The following is a 27,946-nucleotide window of genomic DNA, read 5'->3' as shown; positions in this document are numbered from 1 at the left end:
AGACCATCCACACTACAGCACAACCTAAGTGATTGTCTGAATTCGTTCATTCTGGTTCCCACAATAAAGCGTTCAACAAATCTTTTTGTTTAATGGCGTCTGGCTACGGTACGTGGTACCGTAACCCATGTGTAACATTATATTTGTCGCATTATTGTTTTGTCTCGTGGCGCACTTTTGATATTTTGAACTGTTCTATTGCATAACAACCCGCTCTATGGGGGATGGCGCGCAAAAGTATTTGCGCAATTTCTGTAATTTGCCAAACCCATTGAACAACGTCGTTGAACAATTTTTTTTTGCGTATAACTTGACAAAAATGGTGTATGCGCATAAACTGGTGTTTTACTTACGTTAGAATTTTATTGTTACAAAATTTTGTACAAAAATCTTCATCAAAAAAAAAATAAGATTTAAGTTGAGCAAAGCGGACAAGTAAAATCGTCAACGCAAATTCTGCAAAGCCTTCGTGAAAAGCATTAAATCTTTTGAAGTGACGATGCCGAGTTGTTGATTGATGTGACGATAGAAATACTCTGGCGCTTCGGATTTAAGCGATCTTAGAAATTGGAGAGTTTCCAAGTCGATGTTGACGTAACGTGATCTGTGTAAGGGAGAAGCGATTTAATACTGACTTGCTTGTTTATTAGGATTGTGGTAAACTGTACTTGACCATTTATTTTTTTAAAATCGTTACGCAAACCCTTTAACAGTTGATAAGAATTCTAGATTGTATTTTGTGGATCTGTGATGTCATACAGAACCTAACCAAAGTTTGTATAACTAAGTAATGCGTGTGATTTTGAAATTTCTCTGTTTGCCGAACTCACACTTGAAGCTTGTGTCTCTCAGCCCATTGCTCGACTTCGAATCGTTTGCAAGGTTCAGGATGTGAAGGTTGTAGGTTCGACTCCCGTGGAAGTTGCTCTAATTGCTCACTTTGCACTGGTTGAATGGTGGGACCATCCTAGTTCAAACGTTTGTTAATTGAAAGCAATGTCAAGGTCGTTATTGAACAACTGCTAGTTTAAAGAAAGTCTAGAAACTTCGGTCACCTTTAACCAAAAAATAATAAAAGAAGAACACACAAAGCCTTTGCTTTCAAACAAGATCGGCCTGGCATAATTCAGGGAATTGTATTTCGCCGTTTGTGCATGGTCTTCCTTTAAGCACTGGATTAAGGAACTGACGAGGAACAAAGGGCAAAATTAGTAGTGGGATTCAAATATGATAACATCCAGTTCTCTTACTAGCAGCATGACATGGTGCCCCTGGGCCCATGTATTAATGGATCCGTTGTACAGGAGATTATATGCGAGTTCTCCTTTATTGTCGCTGCACAATGCGTTGTAAATGCGCGTGCTTGTAAGTTGTAACGTCATTATAATCAATAGGGCCATTCAGTACTCGGAAGTGAAATATAAGCCTGTAGATACGCTCGATAACCAACGGTTCGCGGATGTCATTACGATTCTAAGAACCGGCGTGAACAGCCTGAATCCCACTATATAAGGCGAAATACATTTACTTGAAGCAGACTGATTCTGTTTTAAAGCAAGAGCTTTGTGCTGCTGAGAAGACAGTAAATGTCTGGTTATCGTTAAACAGGTGTGGTTTCAGATTCACACACACAATACTAGAATATTAAAAGAAAAAATGTCATGATCGGATTGTAATGCACGCACCAATTCCTGGATGCCGTCATGTTTCTTTCCCCTGTTCCCGATCTCTTGAACAAGTTGGGAAACTGAATCCTCGAACATCGTGGTTTCGGCAAAGTCGTAATACAACTTCGTACCGATGATCAGACCTGAAGAACATGTTAAGGATTTCACAGCCTCCGCGTATAAAGTTTCTCACCTAACCATCCGTTGGGGGAATACCCCTTCTGTAATTTAAGCGGGACAATTCCTTTTTTCATCTTGTAAGCGTACTCGGCTTCGGATCTGCAGAAATACAAACGCTATATTCACATTCAACCTTTATTTATCACGTAGCAGACTAACATAACAATACAGCAAGTTGTAGGACGTGATGTACAAGCTATAATACCGTGACCTGCTGGTTGACTTGGAAGCTAAGCCGATATTGTTATCGTATCTCCCGTTTTTATTTTGTACATATCGAGTGAGGTGTTTGGAGTTTATCACCTGCAGTTCTGACTATCCTTGTACTTTTGAGACATGCATATTAACACCACAGCTGATTGTTCAACCGCATCTGCCATCGCATCCAAAGTATCTCCCTTCATTTGATGAATGTCCATCCACACTTTGTAGCCGTTTGATTCAAGATACAGTTTCAGCTGAAATTGGGGAAAATATTTGTCGGATGTATTTCACCCAATTACATTTATTGTGACTTATTTACGTTCGTGTTAATGTTGCACGTATTTTATGTTGTTAACTCGTTTGCGCCTCTGGTGTGTGGTTGAGAGAATGTAAGTGTGGTGGTAACGGGGGGACATGTCGTGCTGCAGTTTCGCATTATTAATTTTTATTGTTTTTACGTTTTAATAAAGGTATTTACACCCTAATGGTTGACGCAGGTCTTGTAATCTTGCTCTACCTTTTTCATCACTTGTTGATTTTCCCAGTTGTAACTTAGCATGATGTGAGGGGTTTCCCCTTCCAAACTTGGGTTGTGTGGCAAACATCCTACCTGAAATGAAAAAGTTGGAAACTTAGAGATTACCTTTTAGAATATTGAAAAAATGTTGCATTGATGAAACTGTGAGGTATTTACCGATTCTTCTGTCGTTTCCGACCGTAAGTCCCTTAATTCCCACAATGCACCAGCTGCTGCTTGACGCAACTCTCTGAAAGTGTGACATCACAAGTAAATTTCTGTTTGTTATTGACAAGATACAACAGTGAGTTTACCCTTCTGCGTTTTCAAGGAACTCTTGAAGTTTTTTGGGGATATTTGGGTCTTTGCCAATCACTTCCTTGTTTTCTTTGACGAAGGAAAGAGTCCAAATACAATTCACAGCTGTTATCTGTTCATCAGTTTTACCTGCGGAACGGAATTACAAGAGTTCGCTTCTGTTGTAAGACGTGTTGTCCAGAACGCACGTGTTTAGTGTCTATCGTAACAAACAGCGTGTGATCCATGATGGGTTTTTACCTTTCTCTATGATTGACATTAACCGGGGGAGAGCACCTCGTTCAACGATGGTCAAACTGTTCTTGTTGTTGTTGGCGAGTTTTGTTAATCCGAGGGCAAGTTCTTTTGCGGAAAACACGACTCTCATTCCGAATTCTTGATGAGCTTCTAAAGCTATATCTAAATTCTGAAAAAAAAAACAAAGACGAATTGTAAAGCGGTTGATGCTGATTGATCGCCACAGGTTACGGTTTAGGAAACTGTTTTTGGAAATTGGAAACATATTGTTTTCTTTGAACAAAATCTTTTTTCAAATAACATTCCCCGCAAACCAGTAGATCTGATAGGTTAGATTTTCATGAAAATCACCTCCATGATGTTGTCGATGATTGCGTCATCTGTCACTATGACGTCATTGTCGTCTTCGTCCGTAATATGTGCAAGTGTTAACATGCAGCAAGTTGACAAACTGCTGTCACCCATGATCTGTATGCAATGAAACTATATGATAGCAAGCAACAGAAAACCTAATCGGAAAACTATCGACTTACCGCTACACCTTTTGTGTTTTTGGCAAAACGACCGATCAACTCTACAGCTCCTATGTCTCTGTAATATATCTTGTTGTTGCTTGATATTGAACAGTTGTAGAGGACTAACGTTGCATTCAGAATTAAATACCCTTGCGTCTGCACACGAAAAAAATGCCAGAATTGTTTACTTGAGTGATAATTCTTTGCACATATTTGACATAAAGGCATGTGACAGTGTATGCAGGTATGACAGTAATGCCGAACAAACCGCTTTGTCATTTTGAATATATTAACAACTATTTACAAACCCCACAGAGAATTTAAAAGCAGGCTAGTTTCAATATCTGAGAATTTCGATAAAAAATGGAACTGCAAACTTGCTTGTACCTCTGTGTTGTCTTTAAAAGTATTCTCGTATATCTTCAAGATGTTTGCCATGTTTGTGAGTGTTCCCATGGCAACGAGATCCTCCGAAAACGTCACACTTTCGTCGGTGAAACATGAGCAGATGTAGAGAAGATGATACAGGATTCCTAAATATGGGCTGAAAGACAACAAGTGTTTGGGAATCAATGTAAAAAAATAAGTCAGATTCACCGATTCTTTCAAGGAAGTTTGACGTCACATAAATACGATTCGTTGGATGACGTTGTGATATCGAAAACTTTGCAGAAATATACCGGATTCATTTTTAGTGCCTGTTACCGATTGATTAGGTTTCAAATTATTTAAAAATGACACCAGCATGTATACCTTTCCAGCTCAGTATTCCCCTCAATCTTGATCGATAAAATGTCAAAATAAGCTTTGAACAGTGCAACAGCGCCCTCTTCTGTCATAAAATCAACCAAGACTCTTCTTTTCTGAAACAAGAAAAATAGTTTTTGCTTCCAAATGCTGTCCAAACACAGCAGGATTAACCCACGGTGTTCAAGTGGTATAGTGAAAATAGGTCAGCGCGATTAAATAAGCGTGGACTGAGGCAAATTTGTTTTTCTGTTGGTTCTGTGACAACATTCCCACAACAGTTTGTAAAATATATTAAAAAAATTAAACTATTTTGTAACTTCACTTTGCACCAAATTGACAATTTATCCAAAATACAGCTTTACAAGTAAAATAAGTGCTTTTAACAAAAATTCAAAAAACCTTGGTGTTTTGTTTAATATTACGTTTATTTCTTGTTTATCTTGCTGTTGTGAGGGCATCGGAAGTGCATATAAGCATGCATTAATCTTCTAACTTTAAATTTTCGGGCAACGAACTCTAAATCAAACAAATCTTCAACCCAATACTTTTGTGTACTTTACCGGCCATTGTGTTCGATTTAAGTGGTTTAACGATTATTACAAAGATTTTGTGAACGCCGCGTTAGAGCATTCCGCGAAACGTTGGAATGTCAAGCATGTTTTCAACAGCAGTTGTAATAAAACATTGTGGTAAAATGCTAGTAATTCCTTATGGGACAAATGAGGAGTTCACGAGTGTTGACAAGATACTTACATCTTGCACATGAATTATCACTTTCAAAAGTTCAACCACTTTGTCTATGAGTTTCTGGGCCGCGCCTCCAATACTGGCATTCTTTATGTCGTTTTCAACGTCATGAATCGCGTCCGTCATACAGGTCATGACTTCCGCCAAGAAATCTGCAAAAGTCGGTTTTATCCGGCATCAGTTTGTGTACTTTAGTTTATTTGTGTTTACTGCAATGCGAAATGCTCTGCAAACATCTACTAATGATCATAGCAGTAAACCTAGTGATCTCGATACAAAAGCCGTGTGATCGCCAAGTAAGGACCTATGCAAAGAAGCAAACATGCCTTTATATGCGGTTGCATGAAACACTTAAACTGTGTATGCACGTTTAAAGCTGCATATATTGACAAGGTCTAGTGGCTTTAATTCTAAAAACTGTCGTAGCGAGTACTTGTAGAACTTTGTTTGCCCATTCCTTCACAGCTATAAGTAGTTGTACCCCACACATTACTCAGCTTACCATTCTCTTTAGCCTTCACACCGGACTTAATTTCCTCAACAACTTCACTTAAATCATTGGCAGAATCTTCCATTGTTTCAATTCTAAATGCTCGCAAATTTCAACGTATTTCATAAACTACGGCTTACTTTGAGCTTCGTCAAATTGTAAAAGACCCGGCAAGCTCAAACTACCAGACAGCTCTGCACAACGCAGTGTTTGCGGTGTCGGGTAATCCTTTTCACGCTCGGCTTATTTTTAGTTGGGGAAGCGTGACGCGGCTCACATTTTTGCGCACGTGGGTAGTTACGTCCGCTAACTGGTCGTTAATCCATTGTTGTTGGATTTTTGCTTGAGATACGTGAGCTACAGACAGTAGTGCGCACTATACTGTGCTGTTTTTGTTCTGTGCGCACTGTTTTGACCTGTCTACTTAGTGTGACTGCATGGTAGATGAGAAAGTTCTTGCTCAGCTAACTTGTCATATTTTGTATGCAAACCTGACTCGTCAACCAAATAATTTCATTACTTCATACATCTATTGCCCAACTGTGTAATGTTTCATACACAGTAAGGCAGTCAGTCAGTCAATTTATTTCCGCGAATCGAATAAATTAATTAATCGACATAAATTTTGGTGTACATCGGGTTATGCTGACTATTGGACACAAAATCTTTTATCAACCGCCAGCATCACTGATTTCTGGAAGCAGCGAGGTGTTACATTAATGTTTTAAAAAACACAATGATTGCAAAAATGAGGCACAGAAAAAAAAATACAACAAAGCATAATAAATGCTGAATAAAGGAAAATAATTTCTAAAAATGAAACGAAGCACGAATAATTGCATCAGCGAATCGTTGTGTGAATACTCACTTGGCGGAAAAATAATTAGAAGTTTGAAACCAGCCTGAAGCGAAAGGAGGAAGTAGTTTTCTCATCCAATGTAATCAAATAATCAGATGTTGAATTTAAGTTGGGTTGGAGGCGGCGAGTACAACGAGGCAGTAATGAAGTAAATAGTCCCTAAAGCATGAATTTCTTGATCAAAACAAAAACAAGTTGGACAAGACCACGTGGTAATCAAAGCGGAACTACTTTATTATATCGAATACAACACATTTTACAAAACATACTGGTCATGGAACAGTTACTTGTTTGAAGTAAAATAAATCACCCATTCGACTGTTATTGCGATGCGATGAAGGCGTAATAATTGCTAAATATGAATCTGATGCGTAATTTCGACAGCATATTCAGTAAATAGCTCAGTGCAAATTGTGTAAAGCCTTCGTGAAAAGCATTAATTCCTTTGATGTGACGATGCCGAGTTGTTGATTGATGTGACGATAGAAATACTCTGGCGCTTCGGATTTAAGCGATCTTAGGAATTCGAGAGTTTCCAAATCGATGTTGACGAAACGTGATCTGTGGAAGAGAGAAGCGATTTGGCACAGACTTGGTTAAATTGTTTACGTAGTTTGCATTGGATAATGTTTAGCGATCATAGTTCTAAAGAATGTGCATTAGATTCTGTGTTCACTGTAGCAAGCGATCACCTGCACGCAGTCCATACAGGAATATACGTGGCAGCTTTTCAGTTATAAAACTTACAATTGAAGTCCGTGTTTCTCGACCCATTGTTGGACTTCAAATGGTTGATTTATTCCGGAATTAACAGGTTGCGGGTTCGACTCCCGCGGAGGTTGCAACAGCTTGCTTTGTACAGGCTGATTAATTGGTCCATCCTTTGTAAAAATTGTTCTTACATTTCATGGTTTTAATTTTCTCAAATGCAGAAAAGGACATAGTGATCATGAATGCAAAAGTTTGTGGCAAATTGAACGAGTTTTTATATCAGGTTTCCTGAACAAACACACGGTACAAAAGGTGTATTTTAACTCAAATTGTTATGATAATAAGGCGTACCACTACATCAAAACTGTCTGGTTTCTTTCCCATGTTTCCAATCTCGTCTATAAGTTTAGAAAGTGAAGCATTGAACTTTTTTTCCTCGGCGAAATTGAAATATAAATTTGTTCCAGCAATAATACCTTGAAAAACGAGCGTGTATCATGTTATCGAACCACTGATGTTAATCGAGTCCTAGATTGCTCACCAAGCCAGCCGTTAGGGTAATACCCCTTCTGTAATTTAAGTGGAATAATCGTTTTCTTTTTCTTGTAAGCGTACTCAGCTTCTGATCTGCAGGAATGCATGTTTGATCAACTAAATTAATGGGAATCAACTAATAAATACATATGTGCAGGTTTTGCCTGTCCTTTATATTGCAGATATAGTTCAGCTTATGATACAGTAAGGTATCGGCTTCATCACCTGCAGTTCTGACTATCCTTGTACTTTTGAGACATGCAAATTAACACAACAGATGATTGTTCAACCGCATGTGCCATCGCATCCAAGGTATCTCCTTTCATATGATGAATGTCCATCCACACATTGTAGCCGCTTGACTCAAGTCTTTCCTTCACCTAGAGTTTAATTATGAGTTGATCCACAAGTCACCCAGCTAAAATTATTCGCTGACTACTATTTTATTCCACCTTTTCGATGATTCGTTGGTTTTCCCAGTTGTAACTCAGCATCACATGACGACCTTCAAGTTTGTTGCTGACCTTGAGAATGCAAGTGCACAAATAATAGGAAAGAACCGTATTATTTACTTAGTTGCACACCGTTGTACTTACAATTCCTACCTGTAAGGCCTCTGTAAGTGCTAAAGTTACAAGCCACACTGACGAGGCCTTACAGGTCGAAATAGTGGGCACTGTTGTCTGGAAGTTTTACAAAACATCGGATTTCGCCTGATTTTAAAATACGCGAAACAATGTTAAATATTTTTTGTCGTAGTGCTTTACCGTGGGTTTGTCTGCTTTTGTTTGATCGTCATCTGTTCGGTCCCACACTGCGTCACTTTCCACCCGACTTAACTCCCTAAAAAATATCGCGTTGTTCGTTTCTGACATAAGTATTCCAAAAGATTACAACAATTTTTGACAACACGCTTATCAAATGTGTACGATACCTTCTGGATTCCCACAGTGCGCCCGCTGCTTTCTGGCGCAACTCTCTAAACAAACATATAGTCGTTTCAAATGTGTTTCACAAAAAGTCGTTATTGTTTAGTTTTGCGAAATGCGTTTACATGGGAAAATCATGGCATACTTTTCGTCGTGTTTGAGCAAAGCTGTGAGTTTTTCTTTGACTTTAGAATTTCGGTTTATCAGAATTTTGTTATCGTCCACAAAAGAAAGGGCCCAGACACAGGTTGTTGCCGCAATCTTTTCATCAACGGTTCCTGCAAAACAAAGTTTCCATGTTTGCTCACAAACTTTTCGAGAAATGAGTTAACTTCGGTTTACATAATGTCGAAAGAAAGTTTTAGGTTGCAAGATACTTCTTGGGTTCACTTGTCAAATTTGTTATAGCTGTCCACCACAACGTGTAATACAAAGTAAATCAACTTGGAAAAGTCATTGTCTAAAATAATGTTAGAACTTATTTTTTGAGGGTAGACTTTTAAAAAAAAAGAATACTGAAACGCAAGTCCCTTCTTCCTTTAAAAATAAACTGTTATTTGTCACTAAAATTTTACCTTTTTCTATCAGCAGCATCAGCTTAGGGAAAGCACCTTTTTGTACAATGGTCACACTCGCTTCGTCGTTGTTGGCCAAGTTTGTCAAAGCAACCACAAGTTCCTTCGCTGAAAATGTAACCCCCGAACTTTTGTCATTTCCACGTGTCGCCATGTCCAAGTTCTAATATTTTTTGCAATTTTTTTGTCAGTCAGCAAGCAAGTTTACAAAGAGATAGAATCATTATTTTGTCTATGTACGGAAACATTGTCTTACAAAAGAAAACAACATTTTGAGACTTCTATGACGTCACTATTGCTGTTTTACGTCATGGATCAGCTTCTTGGGCACATACGCATTCAAATCCTTAACTTGTTACAGAAATTAAATTAGAACCTAAACTTTTGTTGAAACGAAATCACCTCCATAATGTTGTCAATTATTTCGTCATCGGTCACTTTGACGTCATTATCGTCTTCATCCCTTACATGGGCAAGAGTAAGCAGGCAGCACGTGTATAGGTCACCTTGACCGTGAATCTAAACAATTCCAATGATCAACAGAATTCCAACTTTTTATACGAAAAACAATCAACATTTGCTTACATTGTTACTGATTGTTCGCTAACAAAAAATTACCAAAGATTGTGTGAACTTCTCATAACTAACCCAGCGTTCACAAAACATAGACCTAAGGTAGGAAGTGTTCTGTGTGTTAACTTACCTTAACTCCTTTCGAGTTTCTCGTATACCATCCAACCAACCTCAATAACCCAGTGTTGTAATACCTTTTGTTTTTGCTTGATATCGAACAGTTGTAGAGGATTAACATGGCGTGCATGACCATGTGACCTTGTGTCTACATAAGCACGAATTAATACGTTTCTGAATGAATTTTCTTGGGCATGTTACACAAATATTATCTCCACTTCTGCGGATTGTGACATAAATTAAATGGTAGAAATGTTGTAAAAAATAGGCCCATTCCTAAAAGTGGATCCGAGGCACAATCAGCTTGTTAAGCCCCTATTGCGGTAAGAGAGCAGTTCACCAGTAACTAGTATCAGAACATTGTTGGGATAACTACAAAGTCACCAACCGTAATATATAGTAAAATCAGAAAGAGCTGTAGGTAAACTCTCACCTCTGTATACTTGAAAGTGTCTCTGTACATCTTCAAGATGTCAGTCAGCTTCCGAATTGTTCCTGAACCGACGAGATCCTCTGAGAAAGCTGCACTTTGATCAGTAAAATGTGTGCAGATGTAAAGTAGACGATTGAGATTGCTCAAATCAAGACTGGAAACAGAATATTATTTAAAACATTCACAATTGCCATATAAGTGTGCCTAACGCCAACAGGGGACTTAGGTTAGGGTTTGATTAGGAGTGATGTCTTTAATTCCTGAGTTTTTGGGCCTGGGAAGAATCCACACTTTAAATAGTTTCTAATATTTAAACAGATGTCCTGCCAAGTTTAGCCCTGTATTGTTTACTCCTGGCTTAGCAGGGCTGTACGTGAGTCAACGTACATGGAATGATTTTACCAACCTCTTCTCCAACTTTCCGGCAAAAATATCAAAATACACTTCAAAGAGTTCGGCAGCTCCATCCCTTGTCATGTGATCCACCAGCAACCTTTTGTCCTGAATACAAATAACTCGTACTTTCTTAGTACAATAGTGTCATGGCCACTTCGCCTGTACGTTGTCATATGGGGTATTTCCTAGTTTGATATTGCGTATTTATAGGCGGCTTGTGTGATCAAGTGACTAACACTGTTCCGCTAGCGCACAACTTGATTGACGCTTATGAGGGCGAACTCCACCTAATAACGGATACTTTAGTTCCTTCTGTGAAAAACTGTATTTGGACATCTTAGCTTAAATGTCCATTACGGGGCAAAATAGCTTTTATATAACTTGCTTTTAATGAACCAGTGATCGACATGTTCGAAATGGGGTGATCCGGTTTTACAATCTATTGCAGTAGACGAAAGGTATCTGTTTTTCTTGAACATATGCTTAAAGTGTTATTGTTGAAAATGTTATGCCCGCAAAATTAGATGAGCTTACTTTTTGTGCTCTGCCCAGACAGCTGATCACCTCCGCGATCAATTTATTCGCAGCCTCTCCGATGCACCGAGATTCTCTGACTCTTTCTATGTCACGCTTGGCATTCTCAACGCAGCAACAAATATATCCCAAAAATTCTGTAAAACCACGTGTCCTGTTGTATATTATTGGTCGAGTAACCAAAGGTCGACACGAAGGAGTAATGTATGTGTTTATTTTAATATGATTTAACAAAAAAATCAAAGGTAAGCAACCTTGATGCAGAGATTTGTCACTGATTCTTAAGATTTATCTCCATTATCATCAATTGTAACCAAAAACTCGTAAAATACCATTTTCGATTGGAATTGTATCGGCTTCAACCTTGATCACAACTTGATTTGAATCTTCACATTCTTCATCCATCGTTGTTACAAATTCAAAACCAAAACCGTTGCACAGAATTTTATCCAATCTACCCGCTGCAAACATAAACACTCATGACACCGTAGACAGCATTTCCATTTATTCAAATATTTACGCTTGGCGTGTCCACGGTGTTTACATAGCGACATTTTTGTTTTACTTCCCATTGTATTTAGACACCATGGCATGCGAGGTTTTGCTTCTTTTGCACAAATTTCAGACAACAACAATTGACAAACCCTAAACTGACCTCGGATACTGGCGCTGTTTCTTTCGATCTAATGTAGCACTTGTCTGGCGCACAACCTTGCACGTATTCTGTAATTCCCTACTTGCCCCAAGAATTCGTGGTTTTATTAGGGTTGCGTGACATCATGGTTGAGGTTCTTTTCCTTCCGCGTTTACCGAAAGTCTGACGTCATTCATATTTATACTCATGCGTTTGTTGATATTTCCCTGAAGCGTGTTGGCGGCAGCGAAAACGCCACACTGTTAGATAGGAAGGTGAGGTGGGACGTTGCAATTGTCGCAATGGCAATATTTGTGACCAATGCTGCATTTTTCTAACTGTGTATGAGTAGGTGTTAATTTATAGACGGCGTTTTTGCAAAAGATGACGAATAGCAAACATGACATGCAGCTTGTAAACCTGTTTAAATAGTTATATACGGGTACCACGATTATTTCAAGTGAAATGTCGTGAAATTCTTTCGATGAGCAAGCAAAATTCCCCCTAAACCACGTTGGTCGTCTTAAATCATTGTATTTAACACTGAAATATCTTGTTGACGTTTCATCGGCCTATCACTAGTTTGAATTATATTGGAAAACAAACCTAACATCATTGTTATAAATCAAATGGCAACTGACAACTGCTGACACAGACCGCAATATTCTACGAACATTTGTAACAGTTGCTGTTATTTAAACTCGCAAGAATACCTGTAAGCAAGTTACATTCTGAGATTACGTGTTGGTTCACTCAAACCAATTGTACAGCAGTTACCACTGGGTAATGTTGACAATGTTTTCCATCCTTCACGTTAATGATTTTGATTCTCAGCAAACTTTGTATCCGCACCAGGCTTAACGTACAAAGTAACCTCTTGTTGGAAACTCCGTGAAGTGTGTACAAATAGCCGTTGAGAGAAAACCGTAAAGTGACTGCAAAACCGCGAAGTGCGCACAATAAGCCTTGAGCGAAAACCGTAAGGTGACTGCAAACTGAATGCGTAGTGTCCTTTTACTGCTCGCTCGTTCTTGGGCATTTAAAACTATTTATATTTACTTAAACGTTATAAATACCTCAGTAAAACAACCCTGAAAGGTTAAATGCTGAAGCTTCCAGACATATAGGTGATTTAAACAGAGTTGTGATGGTGATAAAGGTATTTAGTCTTTTCGGCGTTTCTGCCGTTCTACAAGGGATCCTTTTCAGGATATTCAAAGTAACGACCATTTTCACTCTGACAATGTTTGGATGTCGCACCTATAAATATTTCCTTTTACACTGCAGAACTTCTAGTTCAGTGGTTCTTAACCTTTTTCATCTCATTTCCCACTCTTAGTTTAAAAAGTTTATTTCCCACGGGTATTTACATTTTTTAACTAAGAATTTAAATATTGCATTTTCGCTATATCTCTTACAATTTAGTAACTTTTTCGACCGCTTGGCAAGACCTATTGCTGATAATTGTACGACACACAGTGAATACAGAACCGACAACGTAATTACCCACCTACAAACCTACCAATTACCCACCGGTTAAGAACCACTGTTCTAGTCAAAGAAGCACAAAACACACTAAATTGCTATCAGTGTAAATCCTTCAAAGCTTTTGTGAAAAGCATTAAATCCTTTGACGTGACGATGCCGATTTGTTGATTAATGTGGCGATAGAAATACTCTGGCGCTTCGGATTTAAGCTTTTTGAGAAATTCGAGAGTTTCCAAATCAATGTTGACAAAACGTGGTCTGTGTTGAAAGATGCAATTTAATTTTTAAGGTTGAAAACGTTCATGCAGAACTTAACAGACAACATATAGGTCTTTTGTTTGATCATAAGCACCAAAAATACGCTGTCTTCAATATTTTAGGCATATAGGAAGCAACTTTGCTACGAAATAGATGAAGTTATTGTCGCTGTTATTAAATCTATGCGACATTAGATACATTTAGCTGATGCAGCAATGTTTCATGCAACCACATGATAAGGCAAGATAGCCCCACTGCGCAGGTCCTCATTTGACGATCACAGCTATCGTATCGAGGTCATGAGGTTTACCAGCATTACAGCCACCTGGAGCAGCTACTCTTTCCCGACAAGTCGGAGCAAGATCTGAAAATCAAGCTCCCAGTGAGGTTTGAACTCACGTCCCTGGACTAGCTTGGTCTAACACAATATCGACTGGTCAGCCCAGGGTCGTGAATTGAAACCTCACCTTGAGCTTGATTTTTCAGATGTCGCTACGACTAGTCGGTGGAAAAACGGTTGGATTCATTGCGTTTTTTATCGTCTGGTCGTTAACCTACATTTGAAGTCCGTACACCTGAGCCCATTGCTGTACGTCAAACGGCTTATTTGATGGTCTGGAATCCAGGGGTTGTGGGTTCGACTCCCGTGGTAGTTGAAATTCTTCATTATCACCAAAATGGTAAATATGGAATTAGTGTCTTCTTATTGCGTTCATTCCTGGTGTTAGTTTATACTTGTTGATACTGTACGTTTCAAAAGTGATGCGTGATATGTGTGTAAAGTATGGACAAGATGTTGCATTATATGTCGCACCTTTTCCTCATTGCTCTCAAGCATTCTTCCCCTGTCTCCAATCTCCTGAACAAATTGGGAAACTGAATCCTCGAACTTCGTGGTTTCGGCAAAGTCGAAATACAGCTTCGTCCCGACGATCAGGCCTTGAAATAGAAAAGTTGTTCAAATTTTTCTATCCCTGGTTCCCAGTGTTTACAAACTGCTCACCTAGCCATCCGTTGGGGGAATATCCCTTCTGGAGTTTAAGAGGAATAATTGGTTTCTTTTTCCTGTAAGCGTATTCGGCTTCCGCTCTGTTAAAATGCGCGAAGAAAATGTTTTGTTTTGACTTTGCCAACACAACTACTTTATCGTTTCTACCGCAGTGCGAGGAGCTAACATGTTGACACAACCTGGTATTCACGTGAAAATATCAGTTTCATGCCGAGTTAAAATCGTAAAGTTGTTGGATTGCAGGAAAATATTACCTGCAATTCTGACTATCCTTGTACTTTTTTGTTCAACCGCATCTGCCATCGCATCAAAGGTATCTCCTTTCATTTGTTGGATGTCCATCCACACTCTGTAATTATTATCTTCCAGATATTCTTTCACCTGTTAATAAGATTTGGCAATAATGGATGTCAAAGTCCAAAATTTGAAATCTTGGATTTAAAAGCGTTTTACTTATTCCAACCACCACGATTTATTGTGTTAGTGTCCGGGTAATGGCTTGCTAAAGACCACATATCAGTAATTCTGTTAAAATATTTTTGCCCGCGGGGAATGCCCGTCTTGTACTCCCCTGTCATAGAGAGTCTCAGTTTCGTCAAAAGGCAACCGGTGATGCATTGTGGTCAATTTTCTGGTTGAATGAACAAGAAGTCACGTGGTGTAGCCAGGGCGATTTTCAGCGTGCTTGGTGCAGTTTTAGTGCATTTTTTGCTCTTTTCAGTCAGTCAGACGTTTGGTACAGGGTGCTGTGAAAAGTTTAGTTGAAAAACCATCAAAATGTTCAAGGGGATGTAGCTCAAAATTGAATCACAGAAGTATACCTTAATTTGTGATTTTATGTTAGGCCCGCCTCTTGGCTACGCAGTAAGGTGAAAATTAGCTGCAAGATATTTGCTTAAAGCACCACCTAGGGGTCATTTCGGCCCCCGATCAGTCATTTTTTTAGCTAAATGGGCTGCAAAAAAATGTAACATGGTTTTGCGAAAAAATGAATCACAAAAACCTCATCCAATTTGCAATTTGGCCCTAACCCTTTTCTACGCAATGGCAAAAAAAATTGTCACAGGAAAGTTGCTTTGGTTGCCCCCTGGGACTGTTTTTGCTATCCTATAGGACAAAAGATCCTCCTGGAGGCTCCTCAGATCCTTGCTGTGTTTTGGCGGATGCAGCTGCAATCAATTTTTTTTCTCTATGAATAGTACCAGTAGATCTTCATGGGTCACTGACCACAGGAATTGTTGTTGGCAAAAAAGCAAATCACTCAGTATGGGTATGAATGGTGATAGCCTTCAAAACTAGATTTTTGGGATTTATTACTCGTATGCGGCCTTCACTTAAATCATTGGCAAAATCTTCCATTGTCTCAATTCTAAATGCTCGCAAATTTTCAACGTATTTCATAAACCACGACTTACTTTGAACATTGTCAAATTCCGAAAGACCAGGCAAGCTCAAACTACCAGACAGCTCTGCACAACGTAGTGTTTGCGGTGTCGGGTAATCCTTTTCACGCTCGGCGTATTTTTAGTTGGGGAAGCGTGACGCGGCTCACATTTTTGCGCACGTGGGTAGTTACGTCCGTTAACTGGTCGTTAATCCATTGTTGTTGGATTTTTGCTTGAGATACGTGAGCTGCAGACAGTAGTGCACTGATTTCTGGAAGCAGCGAGGTGTTACATTAATATTTCAAAAAACACAATGATTGCAAAAATGAGACACAGAAAAAAAATACAACAAAGCATAATAATTGCTGAATAAAAGAAAATAATTTCTAAAAATGAAACGAAGCACAAATAATTGCATTAGCGAATCGTTGTAAATACTCACTTTGCGAAAAAATAATCAGAAGTTTAAAAACCAGCCTGAAGCGAAAGTAGGAAGTAGTTTTCATATCCAATGTAATCAAATAATCAGATGTTGAATTTAAGTTGGGTTGGAGGCGGCGAGTACAACGAGGCAGTAATGAAGTAAATAGTCCCTAAAGCATGAATTTCTTGATCAAAACAAAAACAAGTTGGACAAGACCACGTGGTAATCAAAGCGGAACTACTTTATTATATCAAATACAACACATTTTACAAAACATACTGGTCATGAAACAGTAGTAGTATATCTCCACATGGGCGGTTCAAATTGTTGGAAGTAAAATAAATCACCCATTCGACTGTTATTGCGATGCGATGAAGGCGTAATAATTGCTAAATATGAATCTGGTGCGTAATTTCGTCAGCATATTCGATAAATAACTCAGTGCAAATTATGTAACGCCTGCGTGAAAAGCATCAGATCCTTTGAAGTGACGATGCCGAGTTGTTGATTGATGTGACGATAGAAATACTCTGGCGCTTCGGATTTAAGCGATCTTAGAAATTCGAGAGTTTCCAAGTCGATGTTGACGAAACGTGATCTGTGGAAGAGAGAAGCGATTTGGCACAGACTTGGTTAAATTGTTTACGTAGTTTGCATTGGATAATGTTTAGCGATCATAGTTCTAAAGAATGTGCATTAGATTCTGTGTTCACTGTAGCAAGCGATCACATAAAAGTTTTGTGACTGCACGCAGTCCCCGCATACAGGATTATACATTGCAGCTTTTCAGTCATAAAACTCACAATTGAAGTCCGTGTTTCTCGGCCCATTGTTGAACTTCAAACGGTTGATTTCTTCCGGAATTAACAGGTTGCGGGTTCGACTCCCGCGGAGGTTGCAACAGCTTGCTTTGTACAGGCTGATTAATTGGTCCATCCTTTGTAAAAATTGTTGTTACATTTCATGGTTTTAATTCTCAAATGCAGAAAAGGAACTTAGTGATCATAAATATAAAAGTTTGTGGCAAATTGAACGAGTTTTTATATCAGGTTTCCTGAACAAACACACGATACAAAAGGTGTATTTTTACTCAAATTGTGATGATAATAAGACGTACCACTACATCAAAACTGTCTGGTTTCTTTCCCATGTTTCCAATCTCGTCTATAAGTTTAGAAAGTGAAGCATTGAACTTTTTTTCCTCGGCGAAATTGAAATATAAATTTGTTCCAGCAATAATACCTTGAAAAACGAGCGTGTATCATGTTATCGAACCACTGATGTTAATCGAGTCCTAGATTGCTTACCAAGCCAGCCGTTAGGGCGATACCCCTTCTGTAATATAAGTGGGATAATCGGTTTCTTTTTCTTGAAGGCGTACTCAGCTTCTGATCTGCAGGAATGCATATTTGATCAACTAAATTAAGAGGAATCAACTAATAAATACATATGTGCAGGTTTTGCCTGTCCTGTATATTGCAGATATAGTTCAGCTTATGATACAGTAAGGTATCGGCTGCATCACCTGCAGTTCTGACTATCGTTGTACTTTTGAGACATGCATATTAACACCACAGCTGATTGTTCAACCGCATGTGCCATCGCATCCAATGTATCTCCTCTGATTTGTTGAATGTCCATCCACACATTGTAGCCGTTTGACTCAAGGCTTTCCTTCACCTAGAGTTTAATTATGAGTTGATCCACAAGTCACCCAGTTAAAATTATTCGCTGACTACTATTTTATTTCACCTTTTCGATGATTCGTTGGTTTTCCCAGTTGTAACTCAGCATCACATGACGGCCTTCAAGTTTGCTGCTGACCTTGAGAACGCAAGTGCACAAATAATAGGAAAGAACCGTATTATTTACTTAGTTGCACACCGTTGTTCATACAATTCCTACCTGTAAGGCCTCTGTAAGTGCTAAAGTTACAAGCTACACTGACGAGGCCTTACCGGTCGAAACAGTGGGCACTGTTTGCCTGGAAGTTTTACAAAACATCGGATTTCGCCTGATTTTAAAATACGCGAAACAATGTTAAATATTTTTTGTCGTGGTTCTTTACCGTTGGTTTGTCTGCTTTTGTTTGATCGTCATCTGTACGGTCCCACACTGCGTCACTTTCCACCCGACTTAACTCCCTAAAAAATATCGCATTGTTCGTTTCTGACAAAAGTATTTCAAAATATTGGGACAATTTTGACAACACGCTTATCAAAAGTGTACGATACCTTTTGGATTCCCACAGTGCGCCCGCTGCTTTCTGGCGCAACTCTCTAAACAAACGTAATGTCGCTTTCAATGTGTTTCACAGAAAGTCGTTATTGTTTAGTTTTGCGAAATGCGTTTACATGGGAAAATCATGGCATACTTTTTGTCGTGTTTGAGCAGAGCTGTGAGTTTTTCTTTGACTTCAGGTTCTTGGTTCAGCAGAATTTTGTTATCGTCCACAAAAGAAAGGGCCCAGACACAGGTTGTTGCCGCAATCTTTTCATTAACGGTTCCTGCAAAACAAAGTTTCTACGTTTGCTCACAAACTTTTCGAGAGATGAGTTAACTTCGGTTTACATAATGTCGAAAGAAAGTTTTAGGGTGCAAGATACTTCTTGGGTTCACTTGTCAAATTTGTTATAGCTGTCCATCACAACGTGTAATACAAAGTAAATCTTGGAAAAAGTCATTGTCTAAAATTCTGTTAGAACTTATTTTTTGAGGGTAGACTTTCAAAAAAAAAAGAATACTGAAACGCAAGTACTTTAAAAATAAACTGTTATTTGTCACTAAAATTTTACCTTTTTCTATCAGCAGCATCAGCTTAGGGAGAGCACCTTTTTGTACAATGGTCACACTCGCTTCGTCGTTGTTGGCCAAGTTTGTCAGAGCAACCACAAGTTCCTTCGCTGAAAATGTAACCCCCGAACTTTTGTCATTTCCACGCGTCGCCATGTCCAAGTTCTAATATTTTTTGCAATTGTTTTTTGTCAGTCAGCACGCAAGTTTACAAATGTACCAGTCCTTATTGTGTTTTTTTCTAAACTGATGTTGAAAAATTTATCCAAGCAAAGAGATATAATCTGTATTTCGTCTATGTACGGAAACATTGTCTAACAAAGGAAAACAACATTTTAAGACATCTATGACGTCACTATTGCTGTTTTACGTCATGGATCAGCTTCTTGGGCACATACGCATTCAAATCCTTAACTTGTTAAAGAAATAAAACCAGAATCTAAACTTTTGTTCAACGAAATCACCTCCATAATGTTGTCAATAATTTCGTCATCAGTCACTTTGACGTCTTTATCGTCTTCATCCCTAACATGGGCAAGAGTAAGCAGGCAGCACGTGTATAGGTCACCTTGACTGTAAATCTAAACAATTTATATATAAATTTCATATATGAACAGCAGGTGTGTTTGTTTCTTGCAAAACACGCGTAACAAAGACATTGATTTTAAACGACAAACAATCAACATTTGCTTACATTGTTACTGATTGTGAGTTTGATTGTTCGCTAACAAAAAAATACTGAAGATTGTGTAAACTTTTTATAATTAACCCAATACATAGACCTAAGATAGGAAGTGGTCTGTGTGTTAACTTACCTTAACTCCTTTCGAGTTTCTCGTATACCATCTAATCAACTCTACTGCCCCAGTGTCTTTGTAATCCCTTTTGTTTTTGCTTGATGTCGAACTGTTGTAGAGGATTAACATAGCGTGCATGACCATGTGACCTTGTGTCTACATAAGCACGAATTAATACGTTTCTGAATGAATTTTCTTGGGCATGTTACACAAATATTACCTTCACTTCTGCGGATTGTGACATAAATTAAATGTTAAAATTGTTGTAAAAAATAGGCCTATTCCTAAAAGTGGAGGCAAAATCAGTTTGTTAAGCCCCTATTGCGGTAAGAGAGCAGTTCACCAGTGACTAGTATCAGAAAATTGTCGGCATAACTACAAAGTCACCAAATGTAATACACAGTAAGATCAGAAAGAGCTGTAGGTAAACGCTCACCTCTGTATACTTGAAAGTGTCTCTGTACATCTTTAAGATGTCAGTCAGCTTTAAAATTGTTGCTGGACCGACGAGATCCTCCGAGAAAGCCGCACTTTGATCAGTAAAATGTGTGCAGATGTAAAGTAGACGATTGAGATTGCTCGAATCATGACTGGAAACAGAATATTATTTAAAACATTCACAATTGCCATATAAGTGTGCCTAACGCCAACAGGGGACTTAGGTTTGAGTTTGATTAGGAGTGATGTCTTTAATTCCTGTTTGACAAAAATCTTGATTAGACGTTTTTGGGCCTGGGAAGAATCCACACTTGGGAAATAGTTTCTAATATTTAAACAAATATCCTGCCAAGTTTATCTCTGTATTGTTTTCTCCTGGCTTAGTAGAGCTGTACGTGAGTCGATGTACATGGAATCTTTTTACCAACCTCTTCTCCAAATTTCCGGCAAAAATATCAAAATATACTTCAAAGAGTTCGGCGGCTCCAACCTTTGTCATGTGATCCACCAGCAACCTTTTGTCCTGAATACAGAATAACTCGTACTTTCTTGGTACCGTAGTGTTATGACCACTTTGCCTGTACGTTGTCATATGGGAAATTGCCTAGTTTGATATTGCATATTGACTAAAAGGCGGCTAAATTGTTTGATGAAGTGAGTCGCACTGTTCCGCAAGCGCACAATTTGATTGACGCTTATGAGGGGGAACTCCACCTAATAACGGATACTTTAGTTTCCTACTGTGAAAAAGTGTGTTTGAAAATCTCTGGTAAAATATCCTGTATGGGGTAAAATGGCTTTGATTTAACTTGGTTTTAATGAACCAGTGATCGACATGTTCGGAATGAGGCGATCCGGTCTTACAAGCTATTGCAGTAGACGAAAGTATCTGTGTTTGTTCAACATGTGCGTAATGTTATTGTTGTAACGTTTATGCCCGCAAAATTACAAAAGCTTACTGTTTGTGCTTTTTCCAACCAGGTGATCAACTCCTCGATCAATTTATTCGCAGCCTCTCCGATGCACCGAGATTCTCTCTCACGCTTGGCATTCTCAACGCAGCAACAAATATATCCCAAAAAATCTGCAAAACCACGTGTCCTGTTGTATATTATAGGTCGAGTAACCAAAGGTCGACACGAAGGAGTAATGTATGTGTTTATTTTAATATGATTTAATAAAAAAAAAACAATGGTAAGCAACATTAATGCAGAGATTTGTCACTGATTCCTAAGATCTCCATTATCATCAATTCTAACCCAAAGCTCATAAAACTTAAATACCATCTTCGAATGGAATTGAATCGGCTTCAACCTTGATCACAACTTGACTTGAATCCTTACAGTCCTCATCCATCGTTGTTACAAATTCAAAACCAAAACCGTTGCACAGAATTTTATCCAATCTACCCGCTACAAACATCAACACTCTTTACACCATAGACGTTTCCACTTGTTCAAATATTTACGCTTGGCGTGTCCATAGTGTTTGCATAGCGACACTTTGTTTGACAAGCGTTTATATTTTTTATATTAAGTCACTATTGGCATGCGAGGTTTTGCTTCTTTTCCACAAATATCTGGCAACAACATTTGACAAACCCTAAACTGACCCGACCAACACCTGAATACTGCTGCTGTTTCTTTCGATCTAATGTAGCACTTGTCTAGCGCACAACCTTGGACGTATTCTGTAATTCCCTACTTGCCTCAAGGATTCGTTGTTTTATTTAAGTTGCGTGACATCATGGTTGAGGTTCTTTTCCTTCCGCGTTTGCAGAACGTCTGACGTAATTCATATTAATACTCTTTTGTTTGTTGATATTTCCCTGAAGCGAGTTGGCGGCAGCGAAAACGCCACACCGTTAGATAGGAAGGTGAGGCGGGACGTTGCAATTGTCGCAATGCAAATATTTGTGACTAATGCTGCATTTTTCTAACTGTGTATGAGTAGGTGTTAATTTATAGACGGCGTTTTTGCAAAAGATGACGAATAGCAAACATGACATGCAGCTTGTAAACCTGTTTAAATAGTTATAAACGAGTACCACGATTATTTCAAGAATAATATCGTCCAATTCTTTCGATGAGCAAGCAAAATTCCCCCTAAACCACGTTGGTCGTCTTAAATCATTGCATTCAACACTGAAATATCTTGTTGACGTTTCATCGGCCTATCATTACAACTGCTGACACAGTCCGCAATATTCGACGAACATCTGTAACTGTTGCTGTTATTTAAACTCGCAAGCACACCTGTAAGCAAGTTACATTCTGAGATTACGTGTTGGTTCACTCAAACCAATTGTAAAACAATTACCACTGGGGAATGTTGACAATGTTCTTCATCCTTCACGTTAATGATTTTCATTTTCAATGAACTTTGTATTTGCCCTTTCGGCAAAACGTACAAAGAAACCTCTGTTGGAAGTGCGCACAATAACCCTTGAGCAAAATCCGTAAGGTGACTGCAAACTGATTGCGTAGTGTCCTTTTACTGCTCGCTCGTTTTTGGGTATTTAACAACTATTTATATTTGCTTAAACGTTATAAATACCTCAGTAAAACAACCCTGAAAGGTTAAATGCTCTCCTTTTTTTTCACCCCGGAGCTCATCAACGCCACGTTTCACGTGTCACTGCTGTGCGTAAGCAACAGTGACATCAGTGAAAAAGGTTCTAATATGAATGAAGTTTTAGTGAAATGAACTACATCAAGATATGTAGATTGTTGCATAACAACTGCCATTCTTACATCAGACTTAATTGTGGGATCGCCCAGAGTCTTGGCCTCAGACTGAGTTTCAGGGGCATGTTTGTTTTATGGTAATCACACTGGGTAATGTTGACAATGTCCTCCGACCTTCACGTTTATGATTTTCATTTTCAATGAACTTTGTATCTGCCCTTTCGGCAAAACGTACAAAGAACCCTCTGTTGGAAGTGCGCACAATAACCCTTGAGCAAAATCCGTAAGGTGACTGCAAACTGAATGAGTGTCCTTTTACTGCTCGCACGTTCATGGGTATTTAACAACTATTTATATTTACTTAAACGTTACAAATACCTCAGTAAAACAACCCTGAAAGGTTAATTGCTCTCCTTTTTTTTCACCCCGGAGCTCATCAAGGCCACGTTTCACGTGTCACTGCTGTGCGTAAGCAACAGTGACATCAGTGAAAAAGGTTCTAATATGAATGAAGCTTTAGTGAAATGAACTACATCAAGATATGTAGATTGTTGCATAACAACTGCCATTCTTACATCAGAATTAATTCTGTGATCGCCCAGACTGAGTTTCAGGGGCATGTTTGTTTTATGGTTATCACACTGGGTAATGTTGACAATGTCCTCCGACCTTCACATTAATGATTTTTATTTTCAATGAACTTTGTATCCGCCCTTAGGCAAAACGTACAAAGAAACCTCTGTTGGAAACTCTGGCATAAACCGTATGGTAAGGACGAATAACCCTTGAGTAAAAACCGCAAGGTGACTGCAAACTGAATGCGTAGTGAGCTTTTACTGCTCGCACGTTCTTGGGTATTTACAACTATTTATATTTACCTAAACGTTATAAATACCTCAGTAAAACAACCCTGAAAGAGTAAATGCTGAAGCTTCCAGACATATAGGTGATTTAAACAGAGTTGTGATGGTGATAAAGGTATTTAGTCTTTTCGGCGTTTCTGTCGTTCTACAAGGGATCCTTTCAGGATATTTAAAGAACGACCACTTTCACTCCGACAATGTTTGGATGTCGCACCTATAAATATTTCCTTTTACACTGCAGAACTTTACTTCTTAACTTTTTTTATCTCATTTACAACTTTCAGTTTAAACGAAATCCTTATTTTCCATTTGTATTTAAAGTTTGTAACTAAGAATTTATTTATTGCATTTTGGCTTTTTTATTAATTTTTTTCCAAGGCTTGGCAAGACCTATTGCTAATAAGTGTACGACACGCAGTGAATGCAGTACATCATATTTCTTTTTCAACTACGTTTGTATATATCGGTGCCGACAATAAGTACCCACCGGTTAAGAACCACTGTTCTAGTAAAGAAGCACAAAACACACTAAATTGACATCAGTGTAAATCCTTCAAAGCTTTTGTGAAAAGCATTAAATCTTTTGGCGTGACGATACCGAGTTGTTGATTAATGTGACGATAGAAATACTCTGGCGCTTCAGATTTAAGCGTTTTGAGAAATTCAAGAGTTTCCAAATCGATGTTGACGAAACGTGATCTGTGTTGAAAGATGCAATTTAACTTTTAAAGTTGACAATGTTCATGCAGAACTTAACAGACAACATATAGGTCTTTTGTATGTTTATAAGCACCAAAAATACGCTGCCTTCAGTATTTTAGGCATATAGGAAGCAACTTTGCTACGAAATAGATGCTTTTATTGTCGCTGTTATTAAATCTATGCGATATTAGATATATTTGGCTGATGCAGCAATGTTTCATGCAACCACATCATAAGGCAAGATAGCCCCACTGCGCAGGTCCTCATTTGGCGATCACAGCTATCGTATCGAGATCATGTGGTTTACTGGCATTACAGCCACCTGGATCAGCCACTGTTTCCCGACAAGTCGGAGCAAGATCTAAAAATGAAGCTTCCAGTGAGGTTTGAACTTACGTCCCTGGACTACCTAGGTCTAACACAATATCGACTGGTCAGCCCAGGGTCGGGAGTTCAAACATTACCTTGAGCTTGATTTTTCAGATGCCGCCACGACTAGTCGGTGGAAAAACGGTTGGATTTATTGCGTTTTTTATCGTCTGGTCGTTAACCTACATTTGAAGTCCGTACACCTGAGCCCATTGCTGAATGTCAAAAGGGTTATTTGATGGTCTAGAATCCAGGGGTTGTGGGTTCGACTCCCGTGGTAGTTGAAATTCTTCAATATCGCCAAATGGCTGATTGAATAGTAAATACGGAATTAGTGTCGTTCTTATTGCTTCCATAAATTCTAGAAATTGATCTTAGAATTTAGGGGTTACATTTACTGTGTATAAGCTGCAGACAGATGGCCACTGTTTCGACCTAAAAAGGTCTCATCAGTGCAGCTGGTGTGACTATAAGACGACTTTGCTGACCAAACGGCCAACATTGCTATTGGCTCCACATTGCTTGTTACATTTACTCCATGTATTACGTATATTTGTTGATACTGTACGTTTTAGTGATGCGTGATATGTGTGTAAAATAGCAAGTGTGAATGCATTATATGTCGCACCTTTTCCTCATTGCTCTCAAGTATTCTTCCTCTGTCTCCGATCTCTTGAACAAGTTTGGAAACTGAATCGTCGAATTTCGTGGTTTCGGCAAAGTCGTAATACAGCTTCGTCCCGACGATCAGGCCTTGAAACAGAAAAGTTGTTCAAATTTTTTCTATCCCTGTTTCCCAGTGTTTACAAACTGCTCACCTAGCCATCCGTTAGGGGAATACCCCTTCTGGAGTTTAAGAGGAATAATTGGTTTCTTTTTCCTATAAGCGTATTCGGCTTCCGCTCTGTTAAAAAGCACGAAGATAATGTTTTGTTTTGACTTTGCCAACACCGCTACTTTATCTTTTCTACCGCAGTGCGAGGAGATAACGGATGTACACAACCCGGTATTCACGTGGAAATATTGCATGTAAATATCACCTGCAGTTCTGACTATCCTTGTACTTTTGAGACATGCATATTAACACCACAGCTGATTGTTCAACCGCATCAGCCATCGCATCCAAGGTATCTCCTTTCATTTGTTGGAGGTCCATCCACACTTTGTAATCATTACCTTCCAGAGCTTCTTTCACCTGTAATTATAAATTTTTTTCAATAAAATTTTTTGATAAGATTTGGCTTCAGTTGATGTGAAATATTGGATTTGAAAGCGTTTTTCCAACCACTGCGATTTAATGTGTTAGTGTCCGGGTAATGGCTTGCTAAACAAATTTATTTTTCTTGCCAACATCTGAACAATTCACACCACAACATTTACCTGGAGCACCACGGTTTGATTATCCCAATTATAACTCAACATCACGTGATACGACTCCACGGTCGACACCTTCTGTTGCGAATTAAAATATAAACATTAAAAATTGGAAAACAAAACCAATACTGCAGGATATAAATGTTGATATTTTACCGGAGTATCATCATTTGTGACGTCAGCGATTCCGAGTTGCCACAATGCACCAATTGCAGAACAGCGCAAAGCTCTGGAAACACAGCGTGATGTTAATAATTCTGTTTCATCGCGGACTAAACCGTTGAATACCTTTCTTTGCTGGACGAAAGATCTTTAAGTTTTTTTACAACGTTTTGGTCGTTGTTGATTAAAATCCTGTTTTCTTTTACAAATGAAAGTGTCCAAATACAATCAACGGCTGTAATCTGTTCTTCATCGCATCCTGTAGGGGAGAGTTTGACTTTAATACTTGGTGTGCAAAGATAGACATAATGTTGTCAATAATCGACATAATGTTATTATTGCCAGAAGTAAATTATTATCTTCAAAATCACCCCACAGAAAGAGTAAGAGATGTACTGATACTGATCATGCCTTTTACCATAGGCAAATATATACATATATATATATATATGTATCAATTCTTTTAAACCAAACGACTCAGGATTTATTATAAAGTTGTTAATAATTAAGAGCTACAGTAAAGAGGAGACCTTTTTCAATAAGTTCCATCAATTTTGGTACAGCTCCCCTTTGAACGATTTTCAAACTGTTTTGATCGTTGTTGGCGAGTTTTGTCAAACCGAGAGCGAGCTCTTTAGCCGAAAAAACGACGTAAGATCTAAGATCATAGTTGGCCAGAGCTTCGTCGAACATCTTGATACAGAAAAAGGTGATCGTTGGGAACGTATATTAAAAAGTGACCCAAATATCTCAGAGATGCAACTCGTTAAAATGTGTCGTATCCCGAGAGTATTTGCAAACATTGTTTCAACCTGTAAGGCAGTGATTCCCAACCTTTTTGTGGTTGCGTACCACTTGGCGTTACAACAATGATTACAGAAAGGTGCTCGTGTACCACCTGTAATGCCATCGTGTACCACTAGTGAAACGCGTACCACTGGTTGGGAAACACTGCTGTAAGGTCTGATCAGTGCAGCTGGTGACTGTATGGAACTGGACTAGCTTTTAGACTAGCAGGCACGCAGATTTCCACCTTGTTGTACCTTTCGGTCAACGTCGATACGTTGGGTACCAAACAATAGAGACGATGTGTGAATTTTGCACATATATGTCTTATAGCGGTTATTGTTTTTCTTACGGCGTTTGTTTTGGGACCGCAATTGGGTATCACATGTTTAATAATTAAGTAATGGCTAGAATTAAACAAAATTATTGTTTCTGTTACCCCTATGACGTTTTCAATGATGTCATGATCGGTCATTATCATGTCATTATCA

General features: G+C 38.6%; 5 protein-coding genes and 1 long non-coding RNA gene across 6 annotated transcripts; all 6 read right to left on the bottom strand.

Annotated features, from left to right (window-relative positions):
* Window positions 1-433: 433 nt before the first annotated feature.
* Window positions 434-5,804, bottom strand: LOC145898014 (uncharacterized). Its single transcript, XM_082986470.1, has 15 exons — window positions 5,638-5,804; window positions 5,142-5,287; window positions 4,392-4,501; window positions 4,026-4,182; window positions 3,657-3,794; window positions 3,475-3,591; window positions 3,127-3,292; window positions 2,883-3,015; window positions 2,746-2,818; window positions 2,569-2,661; window positions 2,151-2,305; window positions 1,861-1,946; window positions 1,686-1,810; window positions 831-967; window positions 434-604 (listed from the first exon to the last, which is right to left on the bottom strand). The coding sequence occupies exons 1-15, from the start codon at window positions 5,708-5,710 to the stop codon at window positions 445-447; spliced, it is 1,869 nt and encodes a 622-aa protein (XP_082842596.1). The 5' UTR covers window positions 5,711-5,804; the 3' UTR covers window positions 434-444.
* Window positions 5,805-6,253: 449 nt separating this feature from the next.
* On the bottom strand, window positions 6,254-11,734 carry LOC145898027 (uncharacterized). Its single transcript, XM_082986478.1, has 16 exons — window positions 11,619-11,734; window positions 11,287-11,423; window positions 10,763-10,857; window positions 10,357-10,510; window positions 9,937-10,071; window positions 9,636-9,752; window positions 9,234-9,396; window positions 8,804-8,936; window positions 8,664-8,708; window positions 8,497-8,572; window positions 8,182-8,253; window positions 7,955-8,109; window positions 7,737-7,822; window positions 7,547-7,671; window positions 7,232-7,365; window positions 6,254-7,045 (listed from the first exon to the last, which is right to left on the bottom strand). The coding sequence occupies exons 1-16, from the start codon at window positions 11,689-11,691 to the stop codon at window positions 6,886-6,888; spliced, it is 1,860 nt and encodes a 619-aa protein (XP_082842604.1). The 5' UTR covers window positions 11,692-11,734; the 3' UTR covers window positions 6,254-6,885.
* Window positions 11,735-13,393: 1,659 nt separating this feature from the next.
* On the bottom strand, window positions 13,394-14,512 carry LOC145913986 (uncharacterized). The gene is made up of 3 exons (XR_014403352.1): window positions 14,481-14,512; window positions 14,225-14,327; window positions 13,394-13,666 (listed from the first exon to the last, which is right to left on the bottom strand). It is a non-coding gene; the product is annotated as an uncharacterized LOC145913986 (long non-coding RNA).
* LOC145912195 (uncharacterized) lies at window positions 14,508-16,034 on the bottom strand (the record flags this gene model as incomplete). Its single annotated transcript, XM_082999606.1, has 4 exons — window positions 15,993-16,034; window positions 14,930-14,952; window positions 14,670-14,755; window positions 14,508-14,605 (listed from the first exon to the last, which is right to left on the bottom strand). Coding segments are annotated over exons 1-4 (249 nt in total), but the record flags the coding sequence as incomplete, so codon positions are not given.
* Window positions 16,035-16,361: 327 nt separating this feature from the next.
* LOC145898038 (uncharacterized) lies at window positions 16,362-21,920 on the bottom strand. The gene is made up of 16 exons (XM_082986487.1): window positions 21,796-21,920; window positions 21,472-21,596; window positions 20,941-21,035; window positions 20,511-20,664; window positions 20,093-20,230; window positions 19,742-19,858; window positions 19,280-19,442; window positions 18,859-18,991; window positions 18,719-18,763; window positions 18,553-18,628; window positions 18,237-18,308; window positions 18,010-18,164; window positions 17,792-17,877; window positions 17,602-17,726; window positions 17,288-17,421; window positions 16,362-17,082 (listed from the first exon to the last, which is right to left on the bottom strand). The coding sequence occupies exons 1-16, from the start codon at window positions 21,866-21,868 to the stop codon at window positions 16,923-16,925; spliced, it is 1,851 nt and encodes a 616-aa protein (XP_082842613.1). The 5' UTR covers window positions 21,869-21,920; the 3' UTR covers window positions 16,362-16,922.
* A 2,681-nt stretch (window positions 21,921-24,601) lies between these two features.
* On the bottom strand, window positions 24,602-27,946 carry LOC145917783 (uncharacterized). The gene is made up of 10 exons (XM_083003064.1): window positions 27,895-27,946; window positions 27,200-27,362; window positions 26,796-26,928; window positions 26,664-26,736; window positions 26,514-26,585; window positions 26,174-26,328; window positions 25,952-26,037; window positions 25,762-25,886; window positions 25,320-25,441; window positions 24,602-24,761 (listed from the first exon to the last, which is right to left on the bottom strand). The coding sequence occupies exons 1-10, from the start codon at window positions 27,934-27,936 to the stop codon at window positions 24,602-24,604; spliced, it is 1,131 nt and encodes a 376-aa protein (XP_082859190.1). The 5' UTR covers window positions 27,937-27,946.

The sequence above is a fragment of the Ascidia mentula genome, chromosome 1 (genome assembly GCF_947561715.1).
Source record: "Ascidia mentula chromosome 1, kaAscMent1.1, whole genome shotgun sequence".
NCBI classification, from domain to species: Eukaryota; Metazoa; Chordata; class Ascidiacea; order Phlebobranchia; family Ascidiidae; genus Ascidia; species Ascidia mentula.
This window is presented reverse-complemented; position numbering and strand designations above follow the sequence as displayed.